General features: G+C 65.0%; 4 protein-coding genes across 4 annotated transcripts in view; 3 read left to right on the forward strand and 1 right to left on the reverse strand.

Moving 5' to 3' along the window:
* EMIHUDRAFT_211170 (hypothetical protein) overlaps positions 1 to 3,066 on the reverse strand; it is a gene marked incomplete at both ends in the record, with an annotated part of 5,710 nt that extends 2,644 nt beyond the window's left edge. Inside the window, 7 exons of the mRNA XM_005767999.1 lie at positions 389 to 943; positions 1,092 to 1,151; positions 1,222 to 1,299; positions 1,696 to 1,804; positions 1,873 to 2,237; positions 2,438 to 2,947; positions 3,016 to 3,066. Of these exons, the coding sequence (XP_005768056.1) occupies positions 389 to 943; positions 1,092 to 1,151; positions 1,222 to 1,299; positions 1,696 to 1,804; positions 1,873 to 2,237; positions 2,438 to 2,947; positions 3,016 to 3,066 (1,728 nt within the window). The remainder of the gene's footprint in view (positions 1 to 388; positions 944 to 1,091; positions 1,152 to 1,221; positions 1,300 to 1,695; positions 1,805 to 1,872; positions 2,238 to 2,437; positions 2,948 to 3,015) is intronic.
* Positions 3,067 to 3,491: 425 nt separating this feature from the next.
* Positions 3,492 to 3,965, forward strand: EMIHUDRAFT_103158 (hypothetical protein; the record flags this gene model as incomplete). Its single annotated transcript, XM_005768000.1, has 1 exon — positions 3,492 to 3,965. One exon carries the CDS (start codon positions 3,492 to 3,494, stop codon positions 3,963 to 3,965), a length of 474 nt encoding a protein of 157 aa, XP_005768057.1.
* A 639-nt stretch (positions 3,966 to 4,604) lies between these two features.
* EMIHUDRAFT_464423 (hypothetical protein) lies at positions 4,605 to 6,483 on the forward strand. Its single transcript, XM_005768001.1, has 7 exons — positions 4,605 to 5,061; positions 5,171 to 5,405; positions 5,480 to 5,544; positions 5,709 to 5,819; positions 5,893 to 5,961; positions 6,030 to 6,173; positions 6,329 to 6,483. Exons 1-7 carry the CDS (start codon positions 4,639 to 4,641, stop codon positions 6,476 to 6,478), a joined length of 1,197 nt encoding a protein of 398 aa, XP_005768058.1. The 5' UTR covers positions 4,605 to 4,638; the 3' UTR covers positions 6,479 to 6,483.
* Positions 6,484 to 12,218: 5,735 nt separating this feature from the next.
* Positions 12,219 to 13,366, forward strand: EMIHUDRAFT_211177 (hypothetical protein; the record flags this gene model as incomplete). The annotated part of the gene is made up of 2 exons (XM_005768002.1): positions 12,219 to 13,064; positions 13,346 to 13,366. 2 exons carry the CDS (start codon positions 12,219 to 12,221, stop codon positions 13,364 to 13,366), a joined length of 867 nt encoding a protein of 288 aa, XP_005768059.1.
* Positions 13,367 to 14,159: the final 793 nt, after the last annotated feature.

The following is a 14,159-nucleotide window of genomic DNA, read 5'->3' on the forward strand; positions in this document are numbered from 1 at the left end:
GAGCTATCACTAGCTCCGAGGGGGCAGCCTGTAATCAAGCAATGAGCTACTAATGAGCGATCAATGAGCTAGTAATGAGCTATCAACTAGCTCCGAGGGGGCAGCCTGTAATCAAGCAATGAGCTACTAACGAGCGATCAATGAGCTAGTAATGAGCTATCAATTAGCTCCGACGGAGCAGCCTGTAATCAAGCAGTGAGCTAGTAATGAGCGATCAATGAGCTAGTAATGAGCTATTAATTAGCTCCGAAGGAGCAGCCTGTAATCAAGCAATGAGCTACTAACGATCACAGAGCTAAAAATGAGCTATTAATTAACTCCGACGGAGCAACCTCCGACGGCGCGAGCTCCGAGGCTAATTAATAGCTAATTAATATTAATTAGCAACCTCCGACGGCGCGAGCTCCGAGGCGCCGTCCTCCTCCTCCTCGGGCGGGGGCACGTCCTCGGACGTGTCCAAGGACGTGTCCACGCCGCCGTCCTCCTCCGCCTCGACCGCCGCCATCCCCTCCGCCGTGAAGATCTGCGGCCGGCTCCGCCGGACCTGGGCCGCGAGCCAAAGAGCGGCGAACTTTGTCGTGCCCGCGGCGTTGCCCTTCCAGTGCGAGATTGCGCGGTCGAGGTACCTCCGCACCTCGCCGTCGGAGGAGATGGCCCTCGCCGCAACCAGCGCTTGCCGGATCGGGACGCCGGTGTTTGTGCGCATCGGAGCAACCGTCTCGAGCTGCGCCACCCAGCGGCGAGTGCGCGACGTCGGCTCGCTCGACGCGAGGATCGCCTCGAGGTCGACCTTGAGCAGCGGCTTCGCGTCCGCCTCCCACCACTTGACCTTCTTCGAGTCGGACGACGCCCTCGCAAAGGCCGCCTTTGGCCCGTTCGGCGCCTCCCGCACGCCCCACCACTCGCCGAGCGACTTGTCGGTCAGCACGAGCTGCAGCAGCGCCTGCGGCAGGCCGGCCAGCTATGATCGCTGCTGCAGTACAGAGTGTAAGCCTGCGGCAGGCCGGCCAGCTATGATCGCTGCTGCAAGGCAGAGTGCAAGCCTGCGTCAAGCCGGCTATGAGATGTTGCAATACACTGTCCTACCATACAAGAGTGCAAGCCTGCGTCAGGTCAGCGAGCTTCGGGTTCGGCTCGCCCTCCGACTCGACCTGTCATTAATTAGCGGGCTGTTACTCAGCTGTTACTCAGCGATTCATCAGACTCGCCCTCCGACGCGACCAGTGCCGCCGCGAGCTCCGAAGGCGAGTACGAGGGCAGCTGCAGCTGGGGGCCGAGTGCGCGCAGGAAGTCGCAAACCTGCAGCAGGCCGAGAGGGCTGTCCGGTGTCTGGGCAAGGGCCTGTCCGGTGTCTGGGGAAGGGCCTGTCCGGTGTCTGGGGAAGGGCCTGTCCGGTGTCTGGGGAAGGGCCTGTCCGGTGTCTGGGGAAGGGCCTGTCCGGTGTCTGGGGAAGGGCCTGTCCGGTGTCTGGGGAAGGGCCTGTCCGGTGTCTGGGGAAGGGCCTGTCCGGTGTCTGGGGAAGGGCCTGTCCGGTGTCTGGGGAAGGGCCTGTCCGGTGTCTGGGGAAGGGCCTGTCCGGTGTCTGGGGAAGGGCCTGTCCGGTGTCTGGGGAAGGGCCTGCCCGGTGTCTGGGGAAGGGCCTGTCCGGTGTCTGGGCAAGGGACTGGGACGCGTCTCCTGCAGCAAGTCGCCGACAGCCGAGGCGGGCACGGCGCCGGTTCCTGCTGGCAGCGGTGTCGGGCGAGGGCCGAGAGGCGGCTCGTGCGGCTCCTCCTCCGCCAACCTCTCGTCGGGGACGGGGTACCTGTCCATTCACAATGCGCCGCTACCCACACTGACCAGCCAACAGCGCCTCGCCGGCGGACTGCGCACCGCTCTCGCAGCGCCCGCTCCGCGTCGAGCTGCGCCTGGCGCGCCGCCGCAGCTTCCTCCTTCTGCTGCTTCTTCGCCTCGCGCTCGGCGCTCTTCAGCGCCTTCCTCTCCTCGGCGTCCTGCGACTTGGCAGACTTCGCCGGCGCCGCCTCGAGCTGGAAGAACCGCGCGATCTCGGCGCGAGATCGGAAGCGCTTCCCGGCGGGCGTGAAGAAGTACGTGTCGAACGTGCCGGCCGTGCCCCCTCCCTTGCGGACCTCCGTCCGGGTGTACCAGCCGTCCACCAGCCCCTCCGCGCCGCCGCACGACACGAGGTACTCGCCCAGCCCCGCGATGAGCTCGCGGTCTCTGTCCGCCGACCCAGCCTACCGGAAGGTTCCGAGAAGGTTCGTGGACGGCGCCCGGTCGGCTCGCGGTCTCTGTCCGCCGAGCCAGCCTCGGAGGCAGAGCCGCGCATGCGCGCACGCTTGACGCCCCCTCCGCCTCCGCCCCCGCCCGCCGCCGACGCCCCGCCGCCGCCGCCGACGACCGCCGCCGCCGACGCGCCGCTGCTGCTGCCGGCCACGGCTCCTCCTCCGCCATCGCGGTGGCGCTTCTTGTGCGGCTGGGCGGAGGGCGGGGGCGGCTTGGGGGCGGAGCCGTTGCCGTTCGCGCGCGCGAAGAGCTGCTCGAACTCGCGCAGCCCCGCCCGCGCAGCGATGTTGCACGGGTGGTCGGGCGACCAGTTGTACTTGACGGCGTTCGTAAAGACCTTCCGCACGTCCGACGCAAACGCGAGCGCGTCGTCGCCGTACTCGCCGCCGGCGAGGCGGCCGGCGATGGTGCGGAAGTCCATCGGCTCCTCGACGATGTCCAGGTAGTCGGGCACCTCGCCCACCGGCACCGGCTCCTGGAACCAGTACGCGTCGTCGCGCAAGCCGAGCAGCTTGAGCGCCGCGCCGCAGCGCGCCATCTTGTCGCCCGTCACGAGCGCCTGCTCCGCCGCCTTTTGCGCCTTGCGCACGCGATTCTTGATCGCCTTGGGGTTCTGCTCCCGCTCGTACTCCTCGATCGCCTCGTCGTAGTTGTCCTTTGCCTGCGGGAGAGGGCGGGCGGCGGTGAGCGACCGAGGCCCGCGCGCGGTCGGCAGCGTGGCAGCGGCACTGGAGGGCGCGCGCGCGCCTTCTTGGGCGTGCGCACGCGTAGGCCGGACATCCGGCGGCGACGCGGAAGCCTGCAGCAGCCCGCGGCCGAGCTTGAGCCACTTGCCGACAGTGGCGGACCACACAGGAGGCCAAGGTTAGCACGGGAAGAAACCACTGGGACTTTTATATTTTCGATTTCGATTATTTCGATGATTGAATCTTACCGCAGCTTTTTTATTTTACCCAAAAGCTAGGCTACACAACGCCCTCTATGTTGGGTCAAGGCGGGCAGCTTTTTCTCTGCCTTGGCATATGGCGCTCGCTCACGCTGCGCTGTGCTCGCTCAGCGTGGCCTTCTCGCCGTCGCACTTTTCCCGCAGCGCTGCCTCCTTTTCCCGCAGCGCTGCGTCCTTTGCCCGCACGCCGGGCTCGAGCACGGCGCCGCTGGCCAGGTGCAGAGCCGCTGCTGCCGCTCCGCCGCGAGCGGCGGCGCGCATGTCGGGAGAGCCACCGGCGGTGGAGCGTGTGTTTGCGACGCTGCCGTACGTGCTTCCCTTCCTGGACGGCTTCCAGTACGGGCTGTACGTCTTCAACAACGTGCCCGGCGGCGTCGGCTTTGCGGAGGCGGTGCTGCCGCTCGTGGTCGCCTTCAACTCGCTGCCCTTCTCCGGCATCATCTTCTTCATCGGGCTCTCCTTCTTCACGCGCCCCGACTCGGGCCTCTCGCGCTTCGTGCGCTTCAACATCCAGCAGGCCCTCGTCCTCGACATCCTGCTCATCATCCCGTCGCTCTTCTCGGGCGCCGCCGGGATGGTCCCTTCTTCCGTCGCCATCCTCGGCTCAAACTTTGTCTTTTACACGATGGCGCTGGTCGTCACCTACGCGCTCTACTCGAACGCGCGCGGCGAGCTTCCCGACCAGGTGCCTGTCATCTCCGAGGCGGCGGGCTTGCAAATCGGCCCGTTTTAAGCGCGCAGTCCAAGCTCGTGGGCGTGCCGCCGTGCGGGTCGGAGCCGGGGTGGGACATTGATGTTCGAGACTCAGCGTAGTTTATGGTTGTACCCGACTCTTTATCGCGTCGAAGCCATAAATGCGGGCCGCATGTGTAAGGGCTAAGGCGCCATGCGGCGCGAGCGGGCGGACAGGACACGCTCGCGGTCGCGCGGAATGAAAAACCGTCTTAATTAGATCAGCACGAATTCTTTACCTGTGTTAGGGCCAGTGCGCGCCAGTCCCGTGCCTAATGTCGAGCGAGAAATTTACTTGGCCTCGTCCCTCGATGAATTTTTTGGGGGACGCAGGGGTCAGCCCCGCGCGACCTCGGCGCTCGGGAGCTAGCCGGGGCAGTCGGAGAAGGGGCAACCGTGCACTGACGGTCGGCCGTCAGAAAACACGCCTGCGTGGATCGCGTCACACCAATCCTCGCTACCCAACCCGCCAAAGGATATATCGAGACCATGAATTCTTATTGTTTGAGGCCAGGCGTCTTCTTCGCTGTTTATTCACAGCACGCCACTAGGAAGCCCAGGTTCCCCTGGGGTCGCCTCGTGAATAAACGAGTATAAAGAGCGGTGGTTTGAGGCCCGAATCCACTTCTCTACAGTCCGAGCATGGTAAAATTCTCCGCAGCCTTGCCCGACCGATGCAGCTCGACTTCGTCGTTGCCCTCGCCCTCGCCGTGACGTTCTTCGGCGTCGCCGCGAAGCCAGCAGCAGCCGCCTGCCTCCTCGCATTTCTCTACGCGCTGGGCGTCTTCCTGCTTAGCGCCGTCTCGGGCGAGGCCGGCGCCAGGCGGGCCGCGGTCGCCGTCGTGGCCACGGGCTCGTTGCTGTACCTCTCTCGTGTGGCGCCGGCCGCAGTTGGGCACGAGGCCCTGCTGGGCGCCGCGGGTGGGCTCGCCTGCCTCGCGACCCACCGCCTGCTCGTCCGCATCCCTCTGCCTCCGCTTCCGCCACTCACTGGCCGTACAGTCGTGGTGACGGGCAGCTCCGCCGGCCTCGGGCTCGCGACGGCGGAGCAGCTGCTGGAGCGCGGCGCGACAGTCATCTTTGCCTGCCGCAGCGAGGCGCGCTATATTACATTTATTATGTGTTATATTGGCCTGCCGCAGCGAGGCGCGCTGCCTCGCCGCCTTGCAAGCTGTGTGTCCATCAACGAGCTACTTTGCTGAGCAGGCCCGAGGCCGCGCCGCGTGCCGCGCCGCCTGCAGCGCCTCGGGTGCGCCGCCCGAACGCGCGCTCTTCCTCGCTCTCGACCTGGAGAGCTGCGCCTCCGTGCGAGCCTTCGCCGCGCAGCTCCTCGCTACCGGCGGGAGGTGCGACGCGCTCATCTGCAACGCGGGGGCGATGCACCCAGAGAGGCGTGTGACGCGCGACGGCTGGGAAGCCAACCTCGCCTGCCACGCCCTCGGCCACGACCTCTCTCGCCCTGCTGCTGCTGCGTATGAACTAGTCGATGAGTTCTCAGCGAGCTGATGACCTTAGGCCACCACCTCCTCGCCCGCCTGCTGCTGCCGCTGCTGCGCCGCTCGCGAGGCCGCGTCGTCTCGGTCGCCGCCACGGACCCGAGATCTTCCGAGATCTCCCGAGATCTCCCGAGATCTCCCGAGATCTCCCGAGATCTCCCGGGATCACCCGGGGATGACCTCAGATCACCCGAGATCTCCCGAGATCGCCCGAGATCTCCCGAGATCGCCCGAGCCCATGCTCGCAGGTCGCCTCCTGTCTGCACCACTACGGAGACCCCGCCACCTTGCTCGCCGACCCGATGAGCGAGGCCTCCTACTCGCTCTTCCCCGCGTACGCGCGCTCAAAGCTCGCGCAGGCCGGGCCCGGACTGCTGAGCTGCAGACGCGCGGGAGCACGCCGAGAACGCGCCGAGGTCGCGCCGGGAGTAGGTCGCCCTGACGGCGGAGCTGCAGCGGCGCGAGGGCGCGAGCGGCGTGGTGTGTGTGAGCTTGCACCCGGCCGGCGCCCTCACCGCCGTGACGCGAGGAGGGAGGGCTGGTCCAGTGAGCCTGAGGACAAGTCTTAGGCCAACGCACTCACCGACGTCACTCGCAACTTCCCCGCGCCCGTCCGGTTGCTCTACGCCGTCGCCTCGCCCCTCTTCCGCTTCCTCCAGCCGCCCCTCGCCGACGGGGCCGCGACGACCGTCTTCGCCGCCGGCAGCGACAACGTCTCCTCCCCGCCCCTAGACGCTTCCTAGACACCTCTAGACACTTCCTAGACACTTCCTAGACAGTCGTCTTTGCCGGCAGCGACAACGTCTCCTTCCTAGACACTGCCAGACTGCTGTGAACGGCGTCTCTTCACGCCGCTGGCTGTGAACAGGTCTCATCGCTGCGCGGCGCCTACCTCGAGCGGTGCGCGCCCGTCGCGTGCGCGCCCGCCGCCCGCGACGAGGCGTTTGGCCGCCGCGTCTGGGAGATGGCGGAGGGGCATCTCTCCCCTTGGCTGGCGCCGCTGGGACCGAGTCAGTGAGTGCCTCCTCCCTTGGGCAAGAGGGGATAGCAACAGCGGAAGCAAGCCGTAGCGCATTTGGGGGGGGGGGGCTTCAGCGCCCGACGAGGACGTTCGTCGGACACCAAGAGCCAAAAAGAATTTTACAACAAAGCTCCCTCGCCAAAAGAATTTAAACAAAACAACTCTCTCTCACAGCAGACAGGCTCGACACAGCTCACAGGTGCGAACTGGCGCGCGCTAGCCAAAAAGAATTTTACAACAAAGCTCCCTCGCACAACACTGGGCACGGGACTGGCGCGCACTGGCACTAACACAGGCCAAACGGAATGTTACTGGTGACGGTGCGCCGCTAAAGAACTCAGGAGAGATTGTGCGGCCAAAGGTATTGGCGCTGGGCTTCATCCGCGAGCTTGGCGGCGCGAACAGGGCATACACCGTAAGAGCACGTGGGGTTCTCGTCCTCTGTCCACTGAACTGCTTCCATCGGCAGTGTCCCCACCGGGGCAAAGTCGGCGGTTCCCGGTATACACGTCGCCCCAACTGGGCGAGCGGATTCGCATTTCCATTTTTGGTAGTTGGGGGCGGCCCTCACGTTCTTGCATATCTGGGCAGTGGAAACGCTGATGCACTCGCAGTCGTCGCACTCGCCGCACCCAGTGTTTTGGTCCAAGGTGGCGAGCCTGGGCCAGGGTCCGCCTTCCCACGTCTTGTCTGCCGCCCAGCCGGCAAAGAGGTCCTCCCCGGCGGTGCCGACAGGGTAGACGCCCAGCCGTACAGGAAAGATGCCCTTCATGTAGCAAGTTGATCCGGGGGATGGGCCCCACGGAGCGTAGTACATCGTGTTGGAATTATCCTTCAAATCCCAGGCCGCATCGGTCACGCCGGGGCTTCCCATCGAGCGCAGGCAGTAGTCCGGGCAGTTGAGCGGGAACGCGTCCGCGTCGTAGCAGTTGCGGGTGGACCCACCCTCACAGGGAGGAAAACCCGAATTCGGGTTGTGGATGGTCTTCCGGCCGTCGCAGGAGAAGATTTTGCACAGTTTGCGTTCGTCAAAGGTGAAGGCGTGGGAGCTTAGCTCATCCGCCAAGGCGGCGCAGGCGGCCGCGGTCAGTATTGGGTCCGGATTGTCGGCTGAGTCGCTGATGCCTGGCTGGCAGTAGCAACTTGCTCCATTGTAGTTGGGGTACGCTATGCTGCCATCCCCCTTATTTCCGCCGCAGTAGTGATCGTCGACCTTCCCCCAGCCGGCGAGAGAGGGGTTGTACACATCCGGCGGCGCGGGGCTGTAATAAAAGGGAGGCGGTGGCAGCGGCGGCTCGGGAGGGGGCGCGCTGACAGCGGGCTCGCCCGTCGATCCTCCCGCCGACGGCGGAGGGCACGGCGCCTCTGACAGCCGGCGACGCTGCGGTTCGGTGGCGGGGTCCGCGACACGGTCGATGGACGAGGCCTCGATCACGCCTTTTGTGCCCTCCACAGGCGAGCCCTTTGCCGCCGCGAACCTCGAAAAAGTGAACTCGGTCGCGTGGGCGCTCGCCACCTCGTAGTCCGACGCTGTGCCATCGATGGCGCCCTCGGCCTGGGCGCTGGTGGTGTAAGAGCCTGCCCACGGGTAGACGTCCTTCTTGCCGTGCCGCTCGAGGCCCGGTGTGGCATAGGACTGCCCAATGATGCCATGCGGCTTATCGCGGGTCAGAGCGTCGCCGCGCGCACTGAAGCTCACGTCCAGCCGGTGCTTGGGCCCAGCGACAAGACAGCCGTCGCAAGACGGCATGCCGCGTACGATGACCGTCCAGTTACCGAACTCGAAGGTGGCGGACGAGTAGGCCATATCTATCTTGAGATGATAGCACGTCTTGTGGCCGCGGTTCCCAAACTTGAACGGCCGGCCGATACAAGTTCCGGTTATCGTCTGCCAGCCAAAGTTCTTGTCGTCGAGCTCGGAGGCCCAGAAGGAGGCGGTCGCACTCCGTTGGGAAGCAAAGCGCGCCACCGTGTGTGCCTCCGTCAAGAATGACCCGTTGACAGTCAGGGCGCCATTGTGGATCTTGAAGACCGCCGCTTCGGTCTTTACATTGACGGAGAAGCCGGGCGCAGACAGGAAGTTGTAGACTGCGTTTTGTCGGCCGCGAATGTCGGCAGAGCCTCCGTAGGCAAAGTTTATATGCGGGTCGCGGAACACCTGACTGCTCAGCTGGCAGGGATCTTCGCTGAGCCCCCGCATGCACACCTCCCTGTAAAAACCGGGATGTGTTACCGGGATTTGGGCATTTGGGCGATTTTTCAATGTACTCTCTCAATGTACGTACTTTTAGAGGGAGCGCCGAAGCGAGCGAGCAACTCGATCATCAGGACTGCGCTCGCGTGCCTGGAGAAGGTCCCGCCGCCCGCTGCGGTGTTCCAAGAGCAGAAGGAGGCGCTGAACAGGGCGCTTGCGGAGCTGGAGGCGATGCGCGTGTCCAACTCGAGCTGCAGGCAGGGAGAGTGCCTGGGGGAGACGGAGCCGTCTCTGGCTGCTGGCGACGGAGCGAGCGATCTGGTCGCAGAAGACTTGGAGATGGCAGCGCCGGCCTCGGAGCTCGCGATAGTGCCGGCGCCAGCAGGGTTGCGGTCGGCGGAGGAGGAGCGACTCGCCGCCGAGAATGCGGAGCTGCGCGAAAAGGTGGGAAGGCTGGAGAAGATCTCGCAGGCCGTTCGGGCCCTTACAGCTGCAATCGACGGGCCATAGGGATCAGTCGAATGAGACGGCTGCTTCCATGCGAATGCGAACGCGAATGTGCACGCGATGTTATTGTATGTTATATGAGCGTGTTGACACGGGTGTGTGGGGGATGAAATGCGATTGGCTACAATGATACGAGGAAGATGAGCTGATTTCTAGTTGCATGCGCTCAGCGAAAAGAAATCACGCAGTAAAACATCGGAGTACTTATAGAGGCTACAGCTTCGCAAAAAAGACCCGATGCGCGCCGGGCTGCGACGGCCCGGGATGAGCTCCCCACGATGCGACTAAGTGAGATCAATTGACCTACCGGACCTATAGTCCACCCCTATCATGTCTATACTGACTGCAGACGACCACATGCCACACAGCATCACGCACAAGCACAAGACCCCGGATCGCAAAAAAGACCCGCGGTGCTCACACACACCCACGCGCTCGTGCATGTCCACCGCGCATGTAATCGGGATGTCCGGAACCGCCTCGCCGAGGCGCACAATAGTCCTCAGTCTGGCGAAGGCCAATTCTGTCATCCTGGGCGTCAGCAGCGTGCGAGACAGCGGGTCTTCGTTGCGCGGCGGTCTTTTTTGCGCGGCTGTAGCCTCTATGCGCGCGCTCTTTGGTGGCGAGGCTGCGGTCGATTATGACCGACGGACAGGAAGAGGTAGTGCACCGGCTGTGCCTCGTTGCTGAAAGATGGGTTGTGTTGTACACGCACATGGGATGGTGTGACAGCATGACGGAATGGCTGTCATGGTACAATTTGTTGTGGTCTGCGAGGCACACGACGATCCGTCCGGCGCAGCTCATGGAGTGGCTGCAGTGGGACCCAAAACGGGTGGACGACGCGGTAGCCGCGGATCGGCGCAAGCGCGTTTGCTGCATGCTCACCGCCGTGGTGCAGGAGGAGAGACCACACGATGACAGGATGAGAATGTCGATGCTCTACGCGTGCGCTATGCTGGTCTATCACTACGTCATGTTTGGCATTGGAATGGACGAGTGCAATCGGGGAGGTCAAGAGCGGTATGCAGAGCGGTATACAGAGAGGCTGAACCGTGACCTGCACGAGGGTGCGGCGATGTTGGAGGCCGTGGAGTCTCTGCTCAGCGAGCTGGACGGCGTCAAGAGCGTCTGGACAGTAAAGGGTTTATTGGCGACTTTGCGGATCGTGATCTTCGAGCCAAGTTTGCAAGCAAATCTTCAGACGAGATCGAGCAGGCGGGGATGATGCTGTACACGCTGCAGAACCACGTGGAGGATCTTGACGAGGGGTCGAGGTACCTGGAGATAGCGGCTTCCGTGATGGCCAAGATCGACATCATACAGCCGCACGAGGAGGCATGGCAAGAGCGGCGCGACGTGGACGGGAGATCAACCTGGGATCGATTCGAGTTTGACTGAGAGAGCCAAGCAGAAGGCAGAGAATCCCGAGGACAGACCATCATGGCGTCGCTGGTGTTTGTCGGGGGGTCGGTGCGGGGGAGGAAGGATGGAAGGGTGGAGCATGCGTTCGGCGATGTCTTCTGCGCGAGCACTGCTGTGGAATTTGCGTCGAATGTCATGGAGCAGGGAGAGGGTGGGGAGCTGGGACGCTGCCTGAAAGGTGGGTCTAATGTCACGGGAGATATGGCCTCGCTGGCCACATTCGCGGGCCTGGTTTTGGATTGTACAGAGTGATGCGTGTGCTGCTCATTTTTAACCGTCTCTTGGCGGTGATTTCCTATTTGTGTATTTTGGGGTTGTTGCTGGTGTTGGAGGAACGACACAGTCAGAATCTGAGTTCTGTCTATGATGAAGAAGGTACGAGTACCGTGCCGGTGGGTGGAATTGGGTGGGGGTGGGTGGGGGGGGGGGGGGGGGGGGTTCTAGCGGCAGCCCGGAGCAAACCCTCCGTTGGCATAGGCTTGGAGCGTCGATCGCATGGTCAATCTCTTCGATCACTTGCTGGATCTGTGTCGCCGCGTCAATCTGGGAGATTCTCCCAGTTTGCATTGCCGCCGTCACCTCAGATGGTTTGGTGGTCCGCTTGATCTCGAAAGTCGTGCCCTTCTCGGGTTGGCGGTGCAGGGCTACAAAGCGCTGCAGCATTCCCCCTCCAAGGACCCGCAGGAACCGTGGTCGGAGCAGGTTCGCGATGGTCATGGTGCTCACCGCCGCCGTGCCGAGGAGCACTTTCGCGTTGTTAGCCACGACAGTGGCGGCGGGGCAAGTGTGGGAGGTGTCGTAGTCGCACGACGCGAGGTTGCCGCCGCACGTCGGGCAGACAGCATCTGCTGCTGCAACCAGGAACGTGAGGAAGAACAAGAGGCTCCCGATAAATGCCCGGCGCGATTGGCCCACATACCGTGGGATGAGCAGGGACAGGTAGTCGCTGCCCCTGGTGGTCGAGGGTCGCGATCCCCCCTTCTTGTCGCCCGTGGTGTAGTGCTCACCCCCACCTGTCAGCAACAGAACGTAGGCCGTAGTCACAATAAGCGCGGGCAGGACGAACTCGAGAATCGCCCTGGAGTACTTGGCGGGGCTGGTGGCGGTGAGAGCTGCGCTCATGACGCAGCCCGAGGCCCCGCCAACCGTAATGGGTAGGCTGAGTTGGTCTGACTCCATGGTGAGGTTGTCCTTGTTGCCAACTAGCCCCGGAAAGCCTTGCACCAACACGATGCAAAGGGCACCGACTGCGGGCCACGAGGCAAAGCCTCGGCCCCACGAAGGCCAGCCCATGTCCCAGACCATAGCTCCCGCGTTCCCGTCGGGCTCCAAAGCAGGCATAGCACAAGCCGCCGCCAGGCGCGCTTGCGAAACACCGACGGCAAACGTAAATTCGTAGGCGCCCGACGGAATTAATCCCGATTAGGCGCCCGCGACACACTGAATACCCCGGGCGGGCCTCCGCTCCGGGGCTGCTCTATCTCCATTGTCTGCACGCAACCATGGTTATGCCCTTCACACCCCCAGCCCTCGTGTCACCGTTGTCCAACACCTTTTGGGTGTCACACTGCAGCAAAGCCCGCCCGCCCGCCCTTGTGGCCGGCCGCGCGCATGGAGGCGCAGAAGCTGCAGCTCGTTGTGCGAAACTGCGTCCAGAAGACGCTCGAGCTCGTCCTGCGTGCGCGTGTGCCTCTCGGACGCGGCACTCCAAACCACTGGTTCAACCTCGAGTCGGAGGAGGTCGCCTGCGTCCGTGACCGGCTCGAGGGGTGGAAGCAGCGCATCTCGCAGCCGCTCCAGCTCGACATCTTCATCGACACGTCCTCCTCCGCGGTGCGCGCTGCCGTCGGCGCCCAGCCCAACGAGCCTCATCTCGTGCTTCTCGAGCGGTGGACACTGCGCTACGAGCCGGCACCGCACGCGCCGGAGGCGATCGGGTGGCCGACGTTTTACAAGCGGTTCATGGTGCTGCTCCGCTCGCTCGCCGCCTTCCTCCGCCTCATGCCCGCCCACCGCCTCGCCTCCTCCCTCGGCCGCCTCGGACACGCCTCCGACGCGCCAGCGCTCGGCTTCCGCGTCTGCATCGGCGGGCCGCACGGCGGACGCAGCTCCGAGGCCAGCCCCGAGGCGGCGCCGCTCGACTTTGCGGCGGGGGTGAGCCCGCAGCAGCACGCCTTTTCGCCTCCCGACTCCACCCACGGCAAGCTCCGCATCGCCGTCTCGTACCGCCCCCCCTCCCTCTTCACCCGCACTGCTCGGCCGGCCGCCGCCGCCGTCCGCTGCTCCTCCGATCGGATGAGCGCGGCGCTCATCGCAAACTACCTGCCGACGGAGGGGGCGAGGCAGCCGCCCGCCGTCGCCACGCTCGACGAGGCCGCCCTCGGCGCAGACGGCTCCAACCCTCGCTTCGGCCTCCTCCCTCGCCCCGCCTCGGCGCCGCACGCACCGTCTCCACCGGTGCCGGTCGTGCCGCCGCCCTCCTCCAGCGGCCATGGAACCGGCCCGCTTGCCCGGCACTCTCCCGCAGAGGGAGGGCCTGGCTCGCCCTTCACACTCGCGGAGCTCAGCGGAGGCTCCTCTCGCACCCTAGAAGCCCCAACACCGCCTCCTCCTCGTCTCCACACTGCCGCTCGCGAGACCACGCAGTCCGCTGTACTCGCCTCCCTACTACCTCGCTACTACCTCGCTACTACCCACGCGGTGCTCCGAACACTCTGCACGAGGCACCCCTCCTTGAGGTTGGCCTGCCCAGCTCGTAGGCTCCTCCAACGCCGAACTCGCCGCCATCCACGCCGCCGCCTCCATGCACGCGCCGCACACTGCCGCCGCCGCCAGCAGCGCCGCCGCCAGCAGCGCCGCCGCCGCCGCCGCCGGCGGCAGCAGCAGCAACGCCGCCGCCGCCGCCGACTGCTCGCTCGCCTCCAGCCCCGCGGGGCCGCCGAGCGCCTCGGCCAAGCCTGGGGCCTCCTCCCCCTCCGCCGCACCCCCCTCCGCCGCCGCACTCTGCGCCTCTGGGCGCGGCGCGCCTGAGCCGCCGCCCGTGATCGACGTCTTCGGCGGTGTGTGCGGGGGCGTGGCGGGGGCGTGCGGGGGCGTGGCGGGGTCGCCGCGCGCGCTGGAGGCCGCCGCCGGTGCGGGAAGCGTGGACGGCGGGCGGGCAGGCGGGCGCCGCTCCACCTCCTTCTCTGGCGGCGTGAGGCAGCCTGGATCAGCGTACCTGCCGCCGCTCCGGAGGAAGAATGGCAAGTTGAGTGCGGGCGTGTCCTGCTGCTGCTAGGCAGCTCGACGAGCTCCCTTTCTTGATGGACGAGGAAGGTGCGGGGGGCGAGGCGGGCGAGGCGGAGGGAGGCGGCGGCGCCGCCGCAGCAGGCGCGTCGCAGTGCGGCAGCCTGGCTGCCTCCACGAGACACGAGGCTGTGCTCGGCTCCTTCCTGGACGAGGCGCTCGCACGAGAATGCGAACGAGACTCGTCGGTGATGATGGTGACACGTCCTCGTGCCTCCTCGAGGTGTCGCACGCGCCGTCGCTGCAGCTCTTTTCGAGGCCCACACA

The sequence above is a fragment of the Emiliania huxleyi genome, assembly GCF_000372725.1.
Source record: "Emiliania huxleyi CCMP1516 unplaced genomic scaffold EMIHUscaffold_47, whole genome shotgun sequence".
Classification (NCBI taxonomy): Eukaryota; Haptophyta; order Isochrysidales; family Noelaerhabdaceae; genus Emiliania; species Emiliania huxleyi.